The sequence below is a fragment of the Sciurus vulgaris genome (genome assembly GCF_902686455.1).
Source record: "Sciurus vulgaris genome assembly, chromosome: 3".
NCBI lineage: Eukaryota > Metazoa > Chordata > Mammalia > Rodentia > Sciuridae > Sciurus > Sciurus vulgaris.
The window spans coordinates 41,656,015-41,671,749 of NC_136463.1; the positions used below are offsets into that span (position 1 = coordinate 41,656,015).

The 15,735-nt window shown below is 53.5% G+C and overlaps 1 protein-coding gene across 1 annotated transcript; it reads left to right on the forward strand.

Moving 5' to 3' along the window:
• Window positions 1-889: 889 nt before the first annotated feature.
• Window positions 890-14,765, forward strand: NATD1 (N-acetyltransferase domain containing 1). Its single transcript, XM_079134357.1, has 3 exons — window positions 890-1,147; window positions 9,622-9,740; window positions 10,518-14,765. The coding sequence occupies exons 1-3, from the start codon at window positions 1,042-1,044 to the stop codon at window positions 10,632-10,634; spliced, it is 342 nt and encodes a 113-aa protein (XP_078990483.1). The 5' UTR covers window positions 890-1,041; the 3' UTR covers window positions 10,635-14,765.
• The last annotated feature ends 970 nt before the right edge of the window (window positions 14,766-15,735 follow it).

The window sequence follows — 15,735 nt, forward strand, 5'->3', positions numbered from 1 at the left end:
ATGGGTGTAAATATCAAGTTGTACACAGTTATTACAAAACTGTAAAAGTAACCAGCAGGCCTGTGATTTCAGTGCAAAGCTAACCGGAACTTCAGACACAAACAAGAGGAAAGGTTTGGGGTCTGAGGGGTGGTGGGTGGAACGATTGGTTAAGTCTCCCCCTTCCCCCCTCCCCAAGGGTCCTGTATCTTCAAGCAAGTTCCTGCCTCTTTCTAGAATTCAGCCTCTCCCCACTTCCCACCCAATCTATGAAGTGGAACCAGGGATTCCCAGAGATTTCTGGCACTGTTCCAGAGAGGTGGCATTTCGCCCCCATCCTGTGGGGCTAATCCCACCCCTGCATCCAGCTGCGCATAGATGGATGGGTGCCACAAGCTCCAGTCACCACGTGGGCCCCCAGCATCATGTAGGGATATATTTCACTGCTCCAGGCCTCAATTTGTTCATCTGTAAAATGGAGTCAGGCATATTTCTCAGGCTTGTGGTAAAAATTTTCACTAAGCACAGTGACTCCTTACAGGCCGCTTCCTGCGTAACAGGGCATGGCTACGCACAGGCCGTGCACACAACAAATTTTTAATAAGCGATGGTTGTTGTGGGGACGATTAGAATATTCCTACAGGTTGTTACATCTTTTTGAGAGGGTCTATGTAGGGATCCCAAAGATGCCTGTGGAGCAAAACAAGAGGGAAGAGCAACACAGCCGCGAAGGCAGCGCGTTGTTTTGTTTGGGGTTGCAAGTGGAACGCCGCCAGCTAGGTGCGCGGCCCCTTTAAAAGTCGAATGGAATGTATCAAAACAAAAAGGCCGCGCGCCCATTGGCTGCACGCTGCACGTGACCTCACAGCTGATTTCCTGGCCGCCCCCCCCTCCTTTTTGTTGCTGCCGCCGCTGCTGCCGCCGAGTGTCAGTTTCAGCGCCGCCGCCTGCGGTCTCTCTGGCCGGGCTGCCCGGCCGCCCCGCGCCCAGCTGCCGCCCCGCTCCGCGTGCCTGGACTCCCGACCCGCGCCCGCCCGTCCCACGGCGCAGCACGGCGCGCAGATGGCGCACTCGGCGTCCTCCGTGCCGCTGGGCGTGCTGGAGCAGAGCTGCCCCATCCGCGTGGAGCACGATCGCCGGCGCCGCCAGTTCACCGTCCGGCTCAACGGTAACGCGGCGCCCGGCCGGCCCCCGCCTTTTGTTTGCGTGAGAGCGGGACCCGCCGAGATCGCCCCTAGCCGCCCGCGAGCCGTGGTCCCTGCCCGCTGCCCGAGAGGGACTGCGTTCGCGGACGCGGGTGGCCTTCCTCCGACGGCCCCGAGCTCCTGGCGCGGGCCGGGCTGCGCGCGGGGCCGGGTGGGGGCGCGGCTGCTCACGGGCCGGGCGAGGGCGGGTTTCCCGGGAGAGGCGCGCGGGTGCAGAGCCCTCAGGCGGGCGGGCACGCGAGGGGGTCCTGCAGGAGCGTACCGTCTCAGCCACAAGGGACCCGCACCTGCTCCGCCCGGCTGCCTTCTGGTGTCAGGCACCCAGCTAGGGCTGCTGCTTCAAATCTTGAGGAGCGGGTCGGGTGTGACCTGCCCCTTCCCAGCCTGTTTGTCGCTGCCCCGGGAACTTTAGCTTTTTTACACTGCAGAATCTACACTGGACCTGGGGGCTGACAGGAAAGGGGCTTCTGCCCTCGTCGGAGTGTATTCGTATATGGAGGTTAATAGATGTCTCTGAGCTTTTGGCCAGTTTGCCTCATCTCTACGTACCTCGATTTCTCCACTTCTCCATCTCTGGGAGTAGCACTTGTGCACACTTCACTAAACGTGAAGTTGGGAACCGCTCATTTGGTTCATAGCAAGTGCTTATAAAAACCTGGACTGATCCTTGTTTTTTAAACCAGAAGTCCTGATTTCCTGTAGAGAAGTCTTACCAGCCACACACCCTCCCCCAGAAGGTCTGAGGAGTTGGAAATAGAGTTATGAAATTGAGGACATGAACTCTCCAAATCTCACCCCCAGCTCAGCCCTCTCTAGTAATGCCCAAGGCCCTTAGAAGCCACTGTGCCCATTTCCAAGAAGGAAAGGTGGAGGCCCAGGAAAAAGAGAGGCTTGTCAGAGGTCAGCCCCTGAGTTGAGATAGCAGTGGAATAGCATTCTGTTTGGCTCCTGCCACTGGCACTTGATGGCAGTCAGGAGGGGCCTGGGTCTCCTGTTTTTGGGCACCCTGAGCATGGAACTGGGTCCCACCACTTCCGTGGCCTCTTGGATGCAACTGTCATAACGTCCCTGAGATGTGTTGTGACACATTACAGATGAGTAAATTGAGTTTAGGGCCGCAGGAAGTGACTTGCCCAGTGTCACCTGAGACCAGAGGCAAAAGCTCAAATCTGGACCCTGCTGACCCTATACCACAGTCTTCCCTCATAGGAGCAGGTCTTTCTGCTGTGGTTCTGGCTGTGGCCCAACTGGCAATGACATTCAGTGTTCTGGTCACATTTGTGGGGAGAGGCCTTGTGACTTTTCACATCCTCTCTTTTGAGGTTATCTGAATTCCAAGGAGGTTCTGGTCCCCCTGGTGGCTCAAGAGGCCCAGTAGGCTTGCAGAGAGAAAGAAAAAGGAATACTTGGGATTTTTTGGTTGTTTTGTTTTATTCCAAATGGCTGCAGCCAAAGGACAATCCTGCAGGGCTGGCTGTAATCAGACCATATTCTTAAACTTGTCCCTTTCTGGAACTTACTGCCCTGTAGCTAAATGTAGGTGTGGTCAGGGATCCTCCCAGTCAAACTCAGGGGAGAAGAGGGAAGCTGGAAGCTGGCAGCTCCTTTTCAGGTCCCCAACATAGCACTGCACAGCCTGGGGCAGGCCTTCTCAGGATGTCCAGGAGGCTGGGGCTGGGTGTGTATTTGAGGGCTAGTGTATATCCAGCCTAGGCCTGCCTGAGCTGGCTGGGAATAGGCAGGCACACAGGGGGTCCCCTACCTATAAGGAAACCTGAGGCTGGTGCCACTGTGCCCATTAACAGATGTGAGCACTGAGTCTGAGCTGTCAAGCAGTCTGGGGCTGGCAGTGCAGGAGCATGGTGGGACTGTCATTCTCTGGCTTCCAGAGAATTCTTGTTCCCCAGGCTCGCCTTGTGGCAGAGCTAGGCTGTTTATCTTCCTGCAAGCTCTGGTTCTGAGTGAGGGAAGATGTTTAGGCACTTGTGTCCCAGTAGGCCTTGTACACATGGAGTCACTTTATCTTATAGAAGGCTGGGAGGAGGCAGAAAACAGCTCCACCCATTTACAGATGAGACTGAGACACGGGGAAGTGAAATGGCTTGCCAAAGTCTTATGTCTCAAGGTGGAGGAGCTGGAATTTGTTCCACAGCTATTTAATTGGGCACCTTCTGTGTGCCAGTACTCTTCAAGGTCCTAGGGACTCATGGGGCTGATAGTCTAGAGGGGGGAATGGGTAATAAATTGTGAAGAATCCTAGAAAACAGGGACCCTGGTGAGAAAAGAAGCAGGGAGGATTGGAGGGTGTGTAGGGGTGAGGCTGCTGTTTAAAATCAGGTGTCCAGGAAGATCTCCTCCCAAGATGACATTTAAGTAAAGACCTGGAGGAGGCAAGAAACAGCTGCAGCAGCCAAGGAAACATCAAGTGCAAAGGCCCTGTGGTGCCTGGTGTGCATTCAGAGCAGCTGGGTGTAGTGGAGGATGGTAGGTAGGAAGAGGGGCTGAGATCGTGATGAGCAGATGGTGCTGGGCCTTGGAAGTGTGAATTTATATGAATTTGGCAATTTGGCTTTGACTCTGAGTCTGGTGGATGCTCAGAAGGGATGGCCCCAGCTCCCTCCACTGTGCTGAGAGGAGCAGACTGTAGGCAGGACAGAACAGAGAATAGCTACTGCACTAGTCCAAGGAGTAGGGGTGGGGAGAGACATCCAGGGCCTGGACAGATCTGGAAGGAAGAGTGAATGGAACTTGTTGACATGGTGTCTGAGAGGAGGGTTAAGGTTAAGCTCAGGCTTGTTTGACTCCCAAATCCGGGTTCTGAAAAACTGCCTTTTATTGTCACCATTTTGTAGGTAGGGATACCAAAGCACACTTCTGAGCCCCAGCTTCCATCTAAGGGTTGTCATCTGAAGCTTGGAGAACACTGGAAAAGGCCCCTGCTACCCATTAGCCTCTCCTTGCCTTCTCTCTCCCTTCCTCAGCCAGGGCGTGTGTCCAACTTTCTGCAAGGAGAAGGATCACCCAGGAGTCCCAGAATCCTGGAATTTTCCACATTCTCCCTGTGCCTGTTTCGCAGATAGGAAGCCTAAGGCCCCAGAGAGTTGTCAGTTGCCTCTGGCCTCCCCCAGCACCTTGAAGGCAGCAGGGCTGAGAATATAGCGCCTAGCCTCATGGGGAGGAGTTTCCAGCCCCAACGCAAGGCCCTGCGTGACCTTACAATGCCTCCCACAAGGTCCCATAACCCAGGAGCCCCCATGTCTCACAGCATCCCATAATGCCCACCCAGAGCAGGTGTCCTGAGCGGGGGAATGCCTAGTGATACATGCCTCCTGACTGTGTCAGGCTGAGAGGTCCCTTGAGCAGGGGAAGTGACCCACTGTGGAGCTTCTCCAGAGCCCCAGCCACCTCTCCCTGAGCCACTAACAGCCCCCCCACCCCACCCCTGGCAACCAGGCTGCACTAAAGAAGCTATTCAGGGGCTTCTGGGACCTGTCACTGCTCTGCTTGTCCTTGGCCTAGCACCTCAGCTCCCAGGGACCAGTTGCAACTTTACCTGTGCCTCAGTCTCCTTATCTATACAGTGGATGCTTTCTTTTAGGGCAGGTGGGGCAAAGCGGAAATGGTGGAGGTGAACACATTTCACCAAGACTCCCTACTTCCCTTTTCTCTGTGATTGCCTTCCATAACAACTTTCTGGGCCCTTTGATACTGCACTTGGGGATGGGTACAAGGCACTGGGGTGGCGAGCCACAGGGAAGAGCTACTAGTAGTGCAGAGGTCTTTAACTTCTTTTATTTGGTTGGTTGATTGAGGATAGCTCAGATAGCTCACACATGCCGCAGGCGCTCTACCTCTGAGCCGCACCCAGCCCGAAGCTTTAATTTTTTTTTTTTTTTTTTTTTTTTTTTTTTTTTTTTTTTTTTACAGCATGCCTTTATTTATTTTTATGTGGTGCTGAGGATCAAACCCAGTGCTAGGCAAGTACTCTGCCACTGAGCTCCAGCCCCAGCCCCTGAAGCTTTAACTTTTCAGAAACAGCTGCGGTTCTTGATCTTGATCTGATTCTCAGTCCCAGGAGGGAGGCTGGTGGTATTGATTTGTCCCAAGACAGGTGAGGTGTCTCTGGGTCACAGAAGTATCACCACTGGCCTGAGATTACCTGTCAGAGGTGGAACCAAAACCCATGCTCGTTTATCTGGCTCCCAGGTGACAAATAGTGCCCCTTTTGTGCTAGTCTGAGGTTCAGGGCTCTTAGAACCCAGCCCAGGTAAGGGCGTGAGAATGTGCCCATGTCCTCATGAGTCGAGATAGCAGTATCTATAGGCCCAGCCACCCAGACCCTGGTGGAGGGGCATCGTGCTCAGAATTGACAGTGTGGCTGAAGATGATGCCCTCACATCCCACTGTCCTATGATGGGAACACCAAGCAGTCAAGGAAAGCCTCTGGTGAAGTACCGTTTGGGGTCACCTGAAATAGGCCCACTCTGGACACCCTGCACAGAGATGGCAGAGGTGGCTATCTGATCTGGGGCAGTGGCACATCTGAAAGGTATGCCCACAGACATGCTGCAGAGTCAGACAAGGAAGGGACAACCCCAGAATCTTGGCCTGAACTCTGGGGACATAGCCATTTTCTGGGATTCTGGTCTGAAGACACAGACCAGCCTCTGAGAAGACCAATGTGCTGAGCATGTCAGTAGCCCTCAAGTCTGCCTAGAACCCCAGTGTGTGCCTGGCAGAGGGAGAACATCAGGGTTTGTTGGACAGATATTTCTTGGGTGTCTGTCTGCCCAGGTCTGGGTGTTGAGGATATGGTGGTAACTGAGTGCCCAGCAGTGGGTGAAAGGGAGGTAGAGAATCCCAGAGGGACAGGTCCATCCATAGCCCAAGTGACCACCCCACTTGATTGAGGGAATAAGTGAATGAATGGACAGAGGACATTAGTAGTCTTATAAGAGCTCAGTGCCCCTTTTCTGCAGAGACTATGCTGGAGCAAAAGCCAAGATCTTTTTCAGTATCCTGCAGGCCCTACGTGATCTGGGTCCAGAACCCCCTGACTTGGCTTCCTAACCACACTGCTACATTCAGGTTCAGCCACTCTGGGTCCTTTCTATTCCATGAATATCCTACCCCAGGATCTTTGCACATGCTGTTCTCACTACCCAGTCTGCTTATACCCTAGATATCCCTTCATTCCTGTTAGTCTTTGCACAAGAAAGGCTTCCCCTGTACACTGTCTTTACAATGGCACCCCAATCCCAAATCCCTGCCCCTTCTCTACTGAAATGTCCTCATAGCACACAGATACCCATCACTTGTGGTTGTGTCATCTACTATGTTGTTTATTACCTGTCTCCTCTACTGAAACAGAGCCTCCATGAGGGAGGAGTTTGTTAGTTTCATTCACTGCTCAGCACCCCAAACTCTGCCTGAACATAGTAGACTCTCAGTGAATTTGGAGTAATTAAATAGGCAGGGTAGGTGGGAAGCTCTCTCAAGAATCAGGTCAATCCCAAAATAGCTTCTCATCACTGCTTGCCTGTCTCAAGGGGGCCGAGTTAATACCAACAGATGTGAACCTGAGAACCAAGTCCCATGCCACACAACTGGGGCAAGGCAGTGGAGGGTGCAGCTGGTTCTTGGCCAGGGCAGTAGGTGTAGCCCACAGAACAACAGTCAGGTCAGGAGGGGTACCAATGCCTGGGTGCCTGGAGGTGTAAGAAGGGCTGGGAGAGGGCATCCTGGACCAGGAAACTGCCCAGGCCAAGGCCTAGAAGCAGGAAGTAGGGGGCAGGGCATGACATGGTGGAGCAGGAGAATGAACTTGGCTTGGGAATTAGAGGCCTGGGTCCCAGCTTCATCTTGAACCTGCTGTGTGATTCATGTCCCTGCAATTCACTTTCCTCAGCTGACTGAGGAACTTGGGAGCTGACTTGGAGCCTCCTTCCTGGAGTTGGGAGACTCAAGGATTTCAAGAGCCAGAAAGCCTCAAGACTGGGGTTGGATCCTGTTCTGGAATCTGATTTGCTTTATGGCCCTGGGTGGGTCATTTGATCTCTTGGCCTATCAGTCCAAGACAGCTCGCACAGGCTGGCAACCCAAGCAGAATTTAGGAGCAAATTCTCTGATGCTTTAAAGTTAAACCATGTAAAATGCAATTCGCTTTTTTCTTTCAAGTTAAAATATGTGAAATACAATTTGCTCTTAAAAAGTGGAGAAAGACACTTGACGTTGACGTGTTTTCTTTTAGAGCCAAGGAATTGTGTCTTCCAACCTCAGGGCCTTTACACTGGCTGTGCACGCTATCTGTCCTTCCTCTGCTCTTCTCTCAGCCATTTCCTGCTCATTGTTCACATGGCAGCCTAGAGAGTTTTCCTGGGAGGGCCCCTCCTGACTGCTCCTGGCATAATGGCCCTGACCCTCCCCAAACCCAGCGTATTTATTTCCTTCATGCACAAGCAACTCCCTGAAATTAGAAGGCTTGAGCCAGCCTTGGGAGCACACGCCTGTAATTCCAGCAACTTGGGAGGCTCAGGCAAGAGTATTATAAGTTCAAGGCCAACCTGGGAAACTTAGTGAAAGCCTATCTCAAAATAAAAAATAAAAAGTGCTGGGGATGAAACTCGGTGGTAGAGCATCCCTGAGTTCAGTTCCCAGTACAAAGGGAGGAACAAATGAATGAACGAACGGAATGAGCAAAGGAAGAACCCTGGGCCTGCCCTCGACTCTTCTTTCCCTCATTGACCACATCCAACCATGCCCAGATCCTGCCAGGGACACCTTCAGAGCAGCACCAGGGTCTCACAGTGTTACTCACCAGGACCAGTGCAGCTACCTCACTGGTCTCCCTGCTCCTGCCCCAAGTCTGTTCCCCACGGCAGCCAGAGGGGAGCAAAGTCATGAATCACCTCCTGTCGTCCATCTTCCTGACCCAGCTTAGGAGGCTCTACAGGACCTGCTTCTGTCACCTCCCTGCCCTCATCTCCTCCACCCTCCCCATCACCTGCTCTACTCCAGCCACCCTGGCCCTTGTCATCCCACTCACCCCTGCCTCTAAGCCATTGCACTGGCTTCCTTCTCCAGCACACTGTCCCCCACCCAGCATTTCCCATGGCTCTTTCCCACCCCATGACACATTATGCACTTACTGGCTTTTCTTGTTTCTCTCTCTCCCCTTCCAGTAGGCTTTGTGAGGGCGGATCTCTGTCTTGTCCATTGCTGTACGCCAAGCACCTGAAACATTTCTGGGCCTCTGTAAACATTTGGTGCAAGGATGGATGGGTGGGTATATGTATGAGGGGTGAATGGAGGTGGATGGCTGGAAGGATAGATAGATGAGTGGATGAACTGATGGTTAGGTGGACAGACAGGCAAATGTATAACTAAAAACTGATTAAGCCAGGCACCATGGCACACAACTGTAATCCCAGTAGCCCAGGAGGCTGGGAACTTAGCAAGGCCCTAAGCAACTTAGCAAGACCCTATCTCCAGATAAAATATTAAAAGGACTGGGGATGTGGCTCAGTGGTTACATGCCCCTGGGTTCAATCCCTGATAACACAAACAAAAAGCAACCTGTGATTGGAGGAATTTCAGTTGTGTTTTCCAGTAGAAGTTTAGGGTGGACTGGTGAGCTCTGGTCCTGGTGCTCTTGGGAGGGCATGAAGACCCATTTCTTCCTGCTTCTTATGTCCAGCATCCATTTCTCATGGATTCTCATGCTAGTCCTTTGACCTTCCTTGCTGTGTCTCTGCCAGGGTCCCCTGGGTGGTTCTGCTGCATCTGTGCTTGCTTCCCCATCTTTTCCTTTTTTTTTTTTTTTTTTTTTTTTTTTGGTGCAGGCGATTGAGCCCAGGGTTGCTCTACCACTGAGCTAGATTTCCAGCCCTTTTTATTTTGAGACAGGGCCCTGTTAAGTTGCTGAGACTAGCTCTGATGATCCTCCTGCCTCCGCTTTCTGAGTCCCTGAGATTATAGGTGTGCATCACGGGGCCCAACTTTTTGCTGTTGCTTTTCTGGGGCTGAAACTCAAGGCCTAACACGTGTTAGGCAAGTGTTCTACCACCAAGTCACAACCCCAACCCTCCCATCTCTTCTTCCTTTGCTTTCACTGTAGATTTGCTGGGCCCTGCTCTGTGTCCAGTGTCAGGGCTTGAGTCTCCCAGACCTTGGGAGGGAGCTTATGTGGAGATATGGAGAGCAGACTGGGTGGGGGAGGTCCCTGGATGCTGAGGTGAGCGACAATAGCTGGGGTTTGCATTTCATCAGCTCGGTGCTGAACATTTGCAGGGTTACCTCATTTAGTCTTTCCGTCAACCCTATGAGGAACATTTTATCATATACCCAATTTATAGATGAGGAAGCTGAGGCCCAGAGAGGTTATTCGGAATTCAACTCGAGTAACCTGGCTCACCTGTTTCCATCTTCAATCCTCCAGGATGTCATGACCGGGCTGTCCTGCTCTATGAGTATGTGGGCAAACGGATTGTGGACCTGCAACACACGGAGGTCCCTGATGCGTACCGTGGGCGGGGTATTGCCAAGCACCTTGCCAAGGTAGGGTGGGTGCAGATGGGGGACCTGGGGCAGTTACCCTCGCAATCGGGAGGTGGTGGCCTGGCAGCAGACTCCTGCTTGCTTCTTGGCCAGAGCATAGACCCACAAGTCTGCCTTGCCAGCCAGTTGCAGTTGGCAGCAGGGGTATTGGACAGCACTCTACACTCCCTGGCCCTCTGAGGGCAAGTGGCATCCACTGGGGCCCAGGCTTTTGATGTGCAGAACCCTGCTGCAGCCAAACCTCCAGGGTCACCACAGCCTGATTCTTTCCTAGGGCCCCAGACCTGGCACATAGTAGTTGCTCAGTGAGTCCTAGGGGGAACAAATGGGTGAACGTTCAGGTCAGTGAACTCATGGCCCATTCCTACTCCACCCCCTGACTTTGTTCATCCCCAAAGCACCTCAAACCTCAGGCTGCCTGGACTATAGGTCTGAGCTTCATAAGGGCAATTACTTCTGGAGCAGAGAACGGCCTTCAATTCCCCCCGAAAGACTGCTCCTAGGCTTAGCTGGGCCCTCTGTTGTCTCCCCGCCTCCTGCCCCCCATACTACCCCACCACAGCCTCTGCTTTCCTGGCTCAGGCTTGGGGAGGGGGTTATCTCAAGTTACCAAGGAAGACTGAGAGAGGCACTGACCTGGGCAAGTGGGACAGTTGCTGTGGAACTTGGGGGATGCAGAAGAGGTGGGCAACTACCTTCTCAGGTTGGACGGCCACAGTCCCTGGGTGCAGGCTGGGGGCTCTGATCACTCACTCTCCCCTCTGCTCTGGCCCCCAGGCTGCCCTGGACTTTGTGGTGGAGGAGGACCTGAAGGCCCATCTCACGTGCTGGTACATCCAGAAGTATGTCAAGGAGAATCCCCTGCCGCAGTACCTGGAGCGGCTGCAGCCATAGCCCCGGCCGTGGGCAGGAGCGCCCCCTGCCGGCCCCTCCACACGGACTCCACCCAGCCCCACGTGCTCTCAGGAACCTGCTCCCCCTGGGGACAGGCTCAGAGTTATTTTTGTAAGGACGCTCATCTGTGTCTCCGTGTCCAGGCTTCTGAAGATGGCTGGCCAAGGATGGGCGGTGACCCAGTGACCAGGGCAAAGGGAAGACCAGACAGTGGTGGTCCCAACACCACCTTCAGTGGGCAGCATGAGAGGGCCTGGGACCAGCTGGGTCCCTGCTCTGTGATCAGCAGGAGGTTGGGTGAGAACCTTGCCACCAGCTTCTGGTGCTGTGTCCTTTCTACAAACAAGGAGGACATTTTCCAGAGTCAAGAGGAGCACAAGGAACCTTATATGCCAACCTCGGAGAGTGGTGGCACCAAGCCTCATTTGCCACCAGCACGACCCCCTTCTCTTTCACAGACTTTGGTGCCCTGGTGCAGGTTCACAGCAGAGGGCAACCCTCCCTGATGTGGGAGATAAGAGTGTGGCCAGAGCTGTGGTCCAGGCTCAGATACAGGCCCTCGCACATGAGCTGGGGGCATGGGCAGGCTTGGGGAGGAGCAGTGGTGTCTTGCTCTTCTTGGTGCCCTCAACTTCTGTTGGCCTCTCATGTGTCAGCTCTACAGGAAACCAAGGCCCCCACACCTAGGAGTTGCCCTTCTCATTTGCCTCTGCCCCCTGTTGGCCAGGAGTCGGCTCCCAAGGCAGCCCAAGTAGCCACAGCCTGCCGAGCATGGCAGCATCACCGACCCTCACTGGCTTCTGCTGTCATCTGCCCAGGCCCTCACAGAGGGCATGCCTTGGAGCTGGGGCTAGGAGAGAGGCATGCTGACCCCCACAAGCACCCTTATCACCAAAAGAAAGGAGCATTTCAGCTGAGGGATTTCTTTTGCTGACTCCAGACATCAGAGCATCGTTCTCTTTGGGGGCCAGCTGTGGCCAGGTGTATTCGGTTGGCTGTTGTAAGTCCCAGGGCCCCTCCCCATACCTGCCTTCCTGGTGTCAGCCTGGAACCAAGCATGCCATGGTTCTGTGGGACCCACCTTTCAGGGGTCCTGTGTCTCTCCTTTAAGGACTGGTTAGGCCTCAGGGTCCTGATCTCTTGTCCTCTGTTCCCCACAAGGTTCAAGTCTCTTCCTGCTCTTCTATGGAGCTGAGGTGACCCAGGAATCCAGGGTCCTTTTGAGTTGAGGGGACAGTCAACAGTGAATCCTTGGATGCAGTGTGCCCTTCCAGGCCTCTGCGGGTGTGTGGGGCTGGGCTCCAATACCTCCCCACTCTTCCTGTGCCTCCCTCTTCCTATGTGGGGACTCAGGGCAGGGTAGATGTTGGGGGTGCCTTGGTGATTCCTCCCCTTGGTGCTGGCCTGGCCTGTGGCTCTCTTGTTCACACTCACCTCCTCACTGCTCCCGGCCTCGGCACCAAGACCCCCCGGCTCTCCCTCCCCAACCACAGCAGCTCAGGGGTTCAAGACAGCTTCTTGCCCTACTGCAGCAACTTTGAGATCTGCACACAAGAGGAAGGCTGGCAGCCTTCCTGTGGGGGCCCCTCAGTTTAGTGCTGAGCCCCCACCACTGTGAGTCAGGCATGGAACGCCAGTGGTCACTGTCCTAAGCATCTTGTGCCAGCTGCAGATATTCACGCTCTGACCTCCAAGAATTCCTAGGAGAGCCCGGGTGGCCCCCATTCCTCTGCATCCTCTTCCTCAGCTCTGTTCGCAAAGGGCTCTTTTGAAGGGCCAGAAAAAAACCCAGGCCTCCCAGAAGAAATTGCTGGCAGGAGTGGGGCTCAGCTGTGCTGTGTCCCACACAGCAGTGATGCCCCATTCCTGGGTCAAGTCACAGGCCTCAGAGTAGACACAAGTTGCTGAGGGCCACACTGCCTCCCCTTCTGTCCAGGGGTGTCTGGACCAGGGCCTCCCCTCCCTCACCGCTCCCCGTCTACGCATGCTTCCCAAGTTTCCTCAGACTGTCTCCCCCGTGATTCAGTGAGCCAGTGCTGGTGCTCTGAACTACAGAATAAGGTGGCCCTGCATTCTGCAGCCTCCCCACAGAGGGGTCCCCCCACGGGAGACCCCAGAGGACCGGCACAAGCTCAAGGAGCTATAGGAGCCAGGTGGCTCCAGGAGGAGGCAGCCTAGCCCCACCTGGTCCCCCCCACGAACCTAAGGTCCCACACACTATGTCCTGACAGCAGGTGACTGGCCATCATGGCCACATGCCCATGAGACACTCAGTACTTGAATGTGGAGGCCCAGGGCCCCATAAGAGTGGCTGGGGCTTTCTCAAGTTGGCTTGTCCCAAGTTCCTGCGGGGGTGACCTGAGACCCTCCTTGGGTTGCCTTAAAGCTCCAGACTTCACTCCAGGGTTCCCGACAGGGCTATGCTGGGCCTGGCCATGGTCACCAGCTGATCCTTGGAGCAGCAGCAATAACTACATCTCCACCCCACCCTGGAGCCCCTGGCCCACCAGCCCAGTTCAGCCCTCTGGTGCTACCCTTCTGCCTGGCCTCCCAACCACACCCGCCTCTTGACCCATGTCACTCCAGGGGCCCTCAGTCAGCACCAGTCACTTGGGGGCCTTGGTGAGACCAGGGGCAGAGGGACGTTTGCCCCCTATCCACCTGCAGCAGTTCACCTAAGGTCTCGTGCTCTCCTGCTGGGTCTGCCCTTGGGGTCCCCCTTTCTTGTCCAGTCTACACAGGTGGTAACTTACGTGCCTTTCCTATCCAGGACCTGCCCCAGTGGTGTCTGGCCACAGCTAGAGACTCACTCCTTGGTCCTTGTCAGATTTCTGAACATAACGAACATTTCAACAGAAGGCGTGGCCTAGGGTGCGGCTCCCAGGAGGTGCTGCGTGTGCGGCTGGCGGGCTGTCTCCACCCAAGAGCAGTCTGATTTGCCTCAAGTGATAAGGCGGCCACAGTGAGGAGGTTGAGAGCCCTCCAGAGGGGAGGAGGGATGGGAGAGGCAGGCTACACAGGTGTTTCTTCATTCTTTGTCCAAGATGGTGGCTTTGGCACTAGGAGTCCAATCCTGTTCTGGGCAACTTTGCCTTTCATGTCCTGACCCAGCAGGCCCAGCCCACCCCACGGTTCAGCTCTAACACCAGCCTCTGGTTTTCGTGGGAAGTGGTTATGGGTTTCCTGGGACAAGGCTGGTGATGTTACATCAGCCTCTTATACATGAACTGCTCTCAGTCCTGAAAATTTGGGGATATTTTTCAGAGCAGGCAGGTGGGATCCATCAAAAACCCAAGAGTATAGAGATCCCACAATACAATGAAGGCCATGTCCTGTGCCATCCTGCTGCCCAGGGAGGTAGCCGTCTCCTGAATGGGAATTTTTCCTTGTAGTTCCCACTGGGGGAGAGAAATGCCCACAGCAAAAAAAGAGGAGAGGCACAGCAAGTGCCAAGCCTTTCACAGTCTCAATTCTCACAACCATCCCAGGAGATGCCAGTCATTCGACCTGTTCAGTGGATGAAGAAACTGAGGGTCATAGTAGCCTGCAGCCCACACAGCTAGAGGGACTAAGAGCCAAACCCATCCTCTCTAAATGTTGGTGCCAAGCTTGTGTTGTGGATTTGTTTCTACTTTGGGCGACAGATGGCCTCAGAAAGCAATAAACAGATACTTCCAGCCACTTCCCTGCTCATTGGAGGGTCTGAGGTGGGCTCTATTAGAGCTGCAAGGTGTGTGACTCATCAAGAGTGCCTGGCCAGCATGGGAAAGGCTGAGTCGCACGTGTGGCTGGGGTCGTAAGCAGGAGTGTTCACATACTCCGACTGTTCTTGCTCAGTTCTGGATTCTCAGATTTGTTCCAGTTCATCCCAACATCCTTTTACTATTCTCAGGGTCACACTCCTTCCAGATCAGTGCCCTAAATTTCACATAAGAGATCCTACGAGGCTGTGAACTCATCTTGTAACTCTGCGACCTGCAGGATCAAATTTAGGGTTATGTTTTCAGTTCTATCTGTCCTACGGCTACAAGATATTAAAGACACTTTTCTGATTGTCAAAGATGCTCTCTCTTTTTCTATCAGTGTTGGGTTTTTGTTTGATTTTGGTACTAGAGATTTAACCCAGTGGTGCTTTACAACTGAGCCACATCCTCACCAACCCTTTTTATGTTTTATTTAGAGACAGGGCCTCACTAAGTTGCTGAGGCCGTCTTTGAACTGGCAAGCCCCGTCTCAACTTCCCAAGTTGCTGAGAATACAGGAGTGAACCCAGTTTTATCAGTGTCAAGCTGAGCAGTTGATTATGTTTTCTACTGAATCTCCAGTTGCTATAACCAAAAGGACAACTTAGAGAAGGTAGGGTTATTTTGGGCTTGTAGTTTCAGAGGTCTGTCTGTGGTTAGCCATCTCCATTGCTCTAAGCCCAAGGTAAGGCAGCACATAGTGGTGGAAGGGTGTGGTGGAGGGAAGCTTCTCACCTTGTGACAGCTGGGAAGCAGACAGAGGAGGCAGGGACAACATATAAACCCTAAAGGCATAACCCACCAGCCTTCAGTTACCCCCAAGTACAGCAGTCCTTTCAAAATATGAATCCAGCAAATGGATTAATCCTCTGGTTAGGTTATAGTTCTCACAATCTAATGTCTTCACCTCTGAACATTGCTCTGTTGCGTAACATGAGCATTATGGGGGACACTTCATGCCCAACACATACAGGTGAGAAGCCCCCAGTTCTCGTTGCATCTTTAGGCATGCCCCACCCCCACAACCATGGTCAAAGGTAGTGGTCATTTGGTCTCCTAGGCTTTGCCTTAAAAGAACACTTCACCCCAAATAGATGGCATTGTAAGTGCTAGTTCTGCCATTTGTTGGTCTGTTTTATATATAACAAAATTCCTAGGATTGAGTAATTCATAATTTATAAATATAACTTATAAAGAAGAGAGGGTTCAAGGTTGAGGAGCCCACATCTGGCAAGGGCCTCCCACCCTATCCCCAGTCCTTATTTTTATTTTGAGACAAGGTTTGGGGTTTCACTAAGTTGCTGAGGCTGGCCTGTCTCAGCCTCCTGAGCTACTGGGATTTCAGGCATGTGCCACCA

Excerpts from the sequence above, each read along its gene's own strand:
- NATD1 (XM_079134357.1), top strand. The coding sequence starts at position 1,042 with ATGGCGCACTCGGCGTCCTCCGTGCCGCTGGGCGTGCTGGAGCAGAGC. Across the intron at positions 1,148-9,621 it reads GTTCACCGTCCGGCTCAACG|GATGTCATGACCGGGCTGTC; the intron begins GTAACGCGGCGC and ends TCAATCCTCCAG. Across the intron at positions 9,741-10,517 it reads TTGCCAAGCACCTTGCCAAG|GCTGCCCTGGACTTTGTGGT; the intron begins GTAGGGTGGGTG and ends TCTGGCCCCCAG.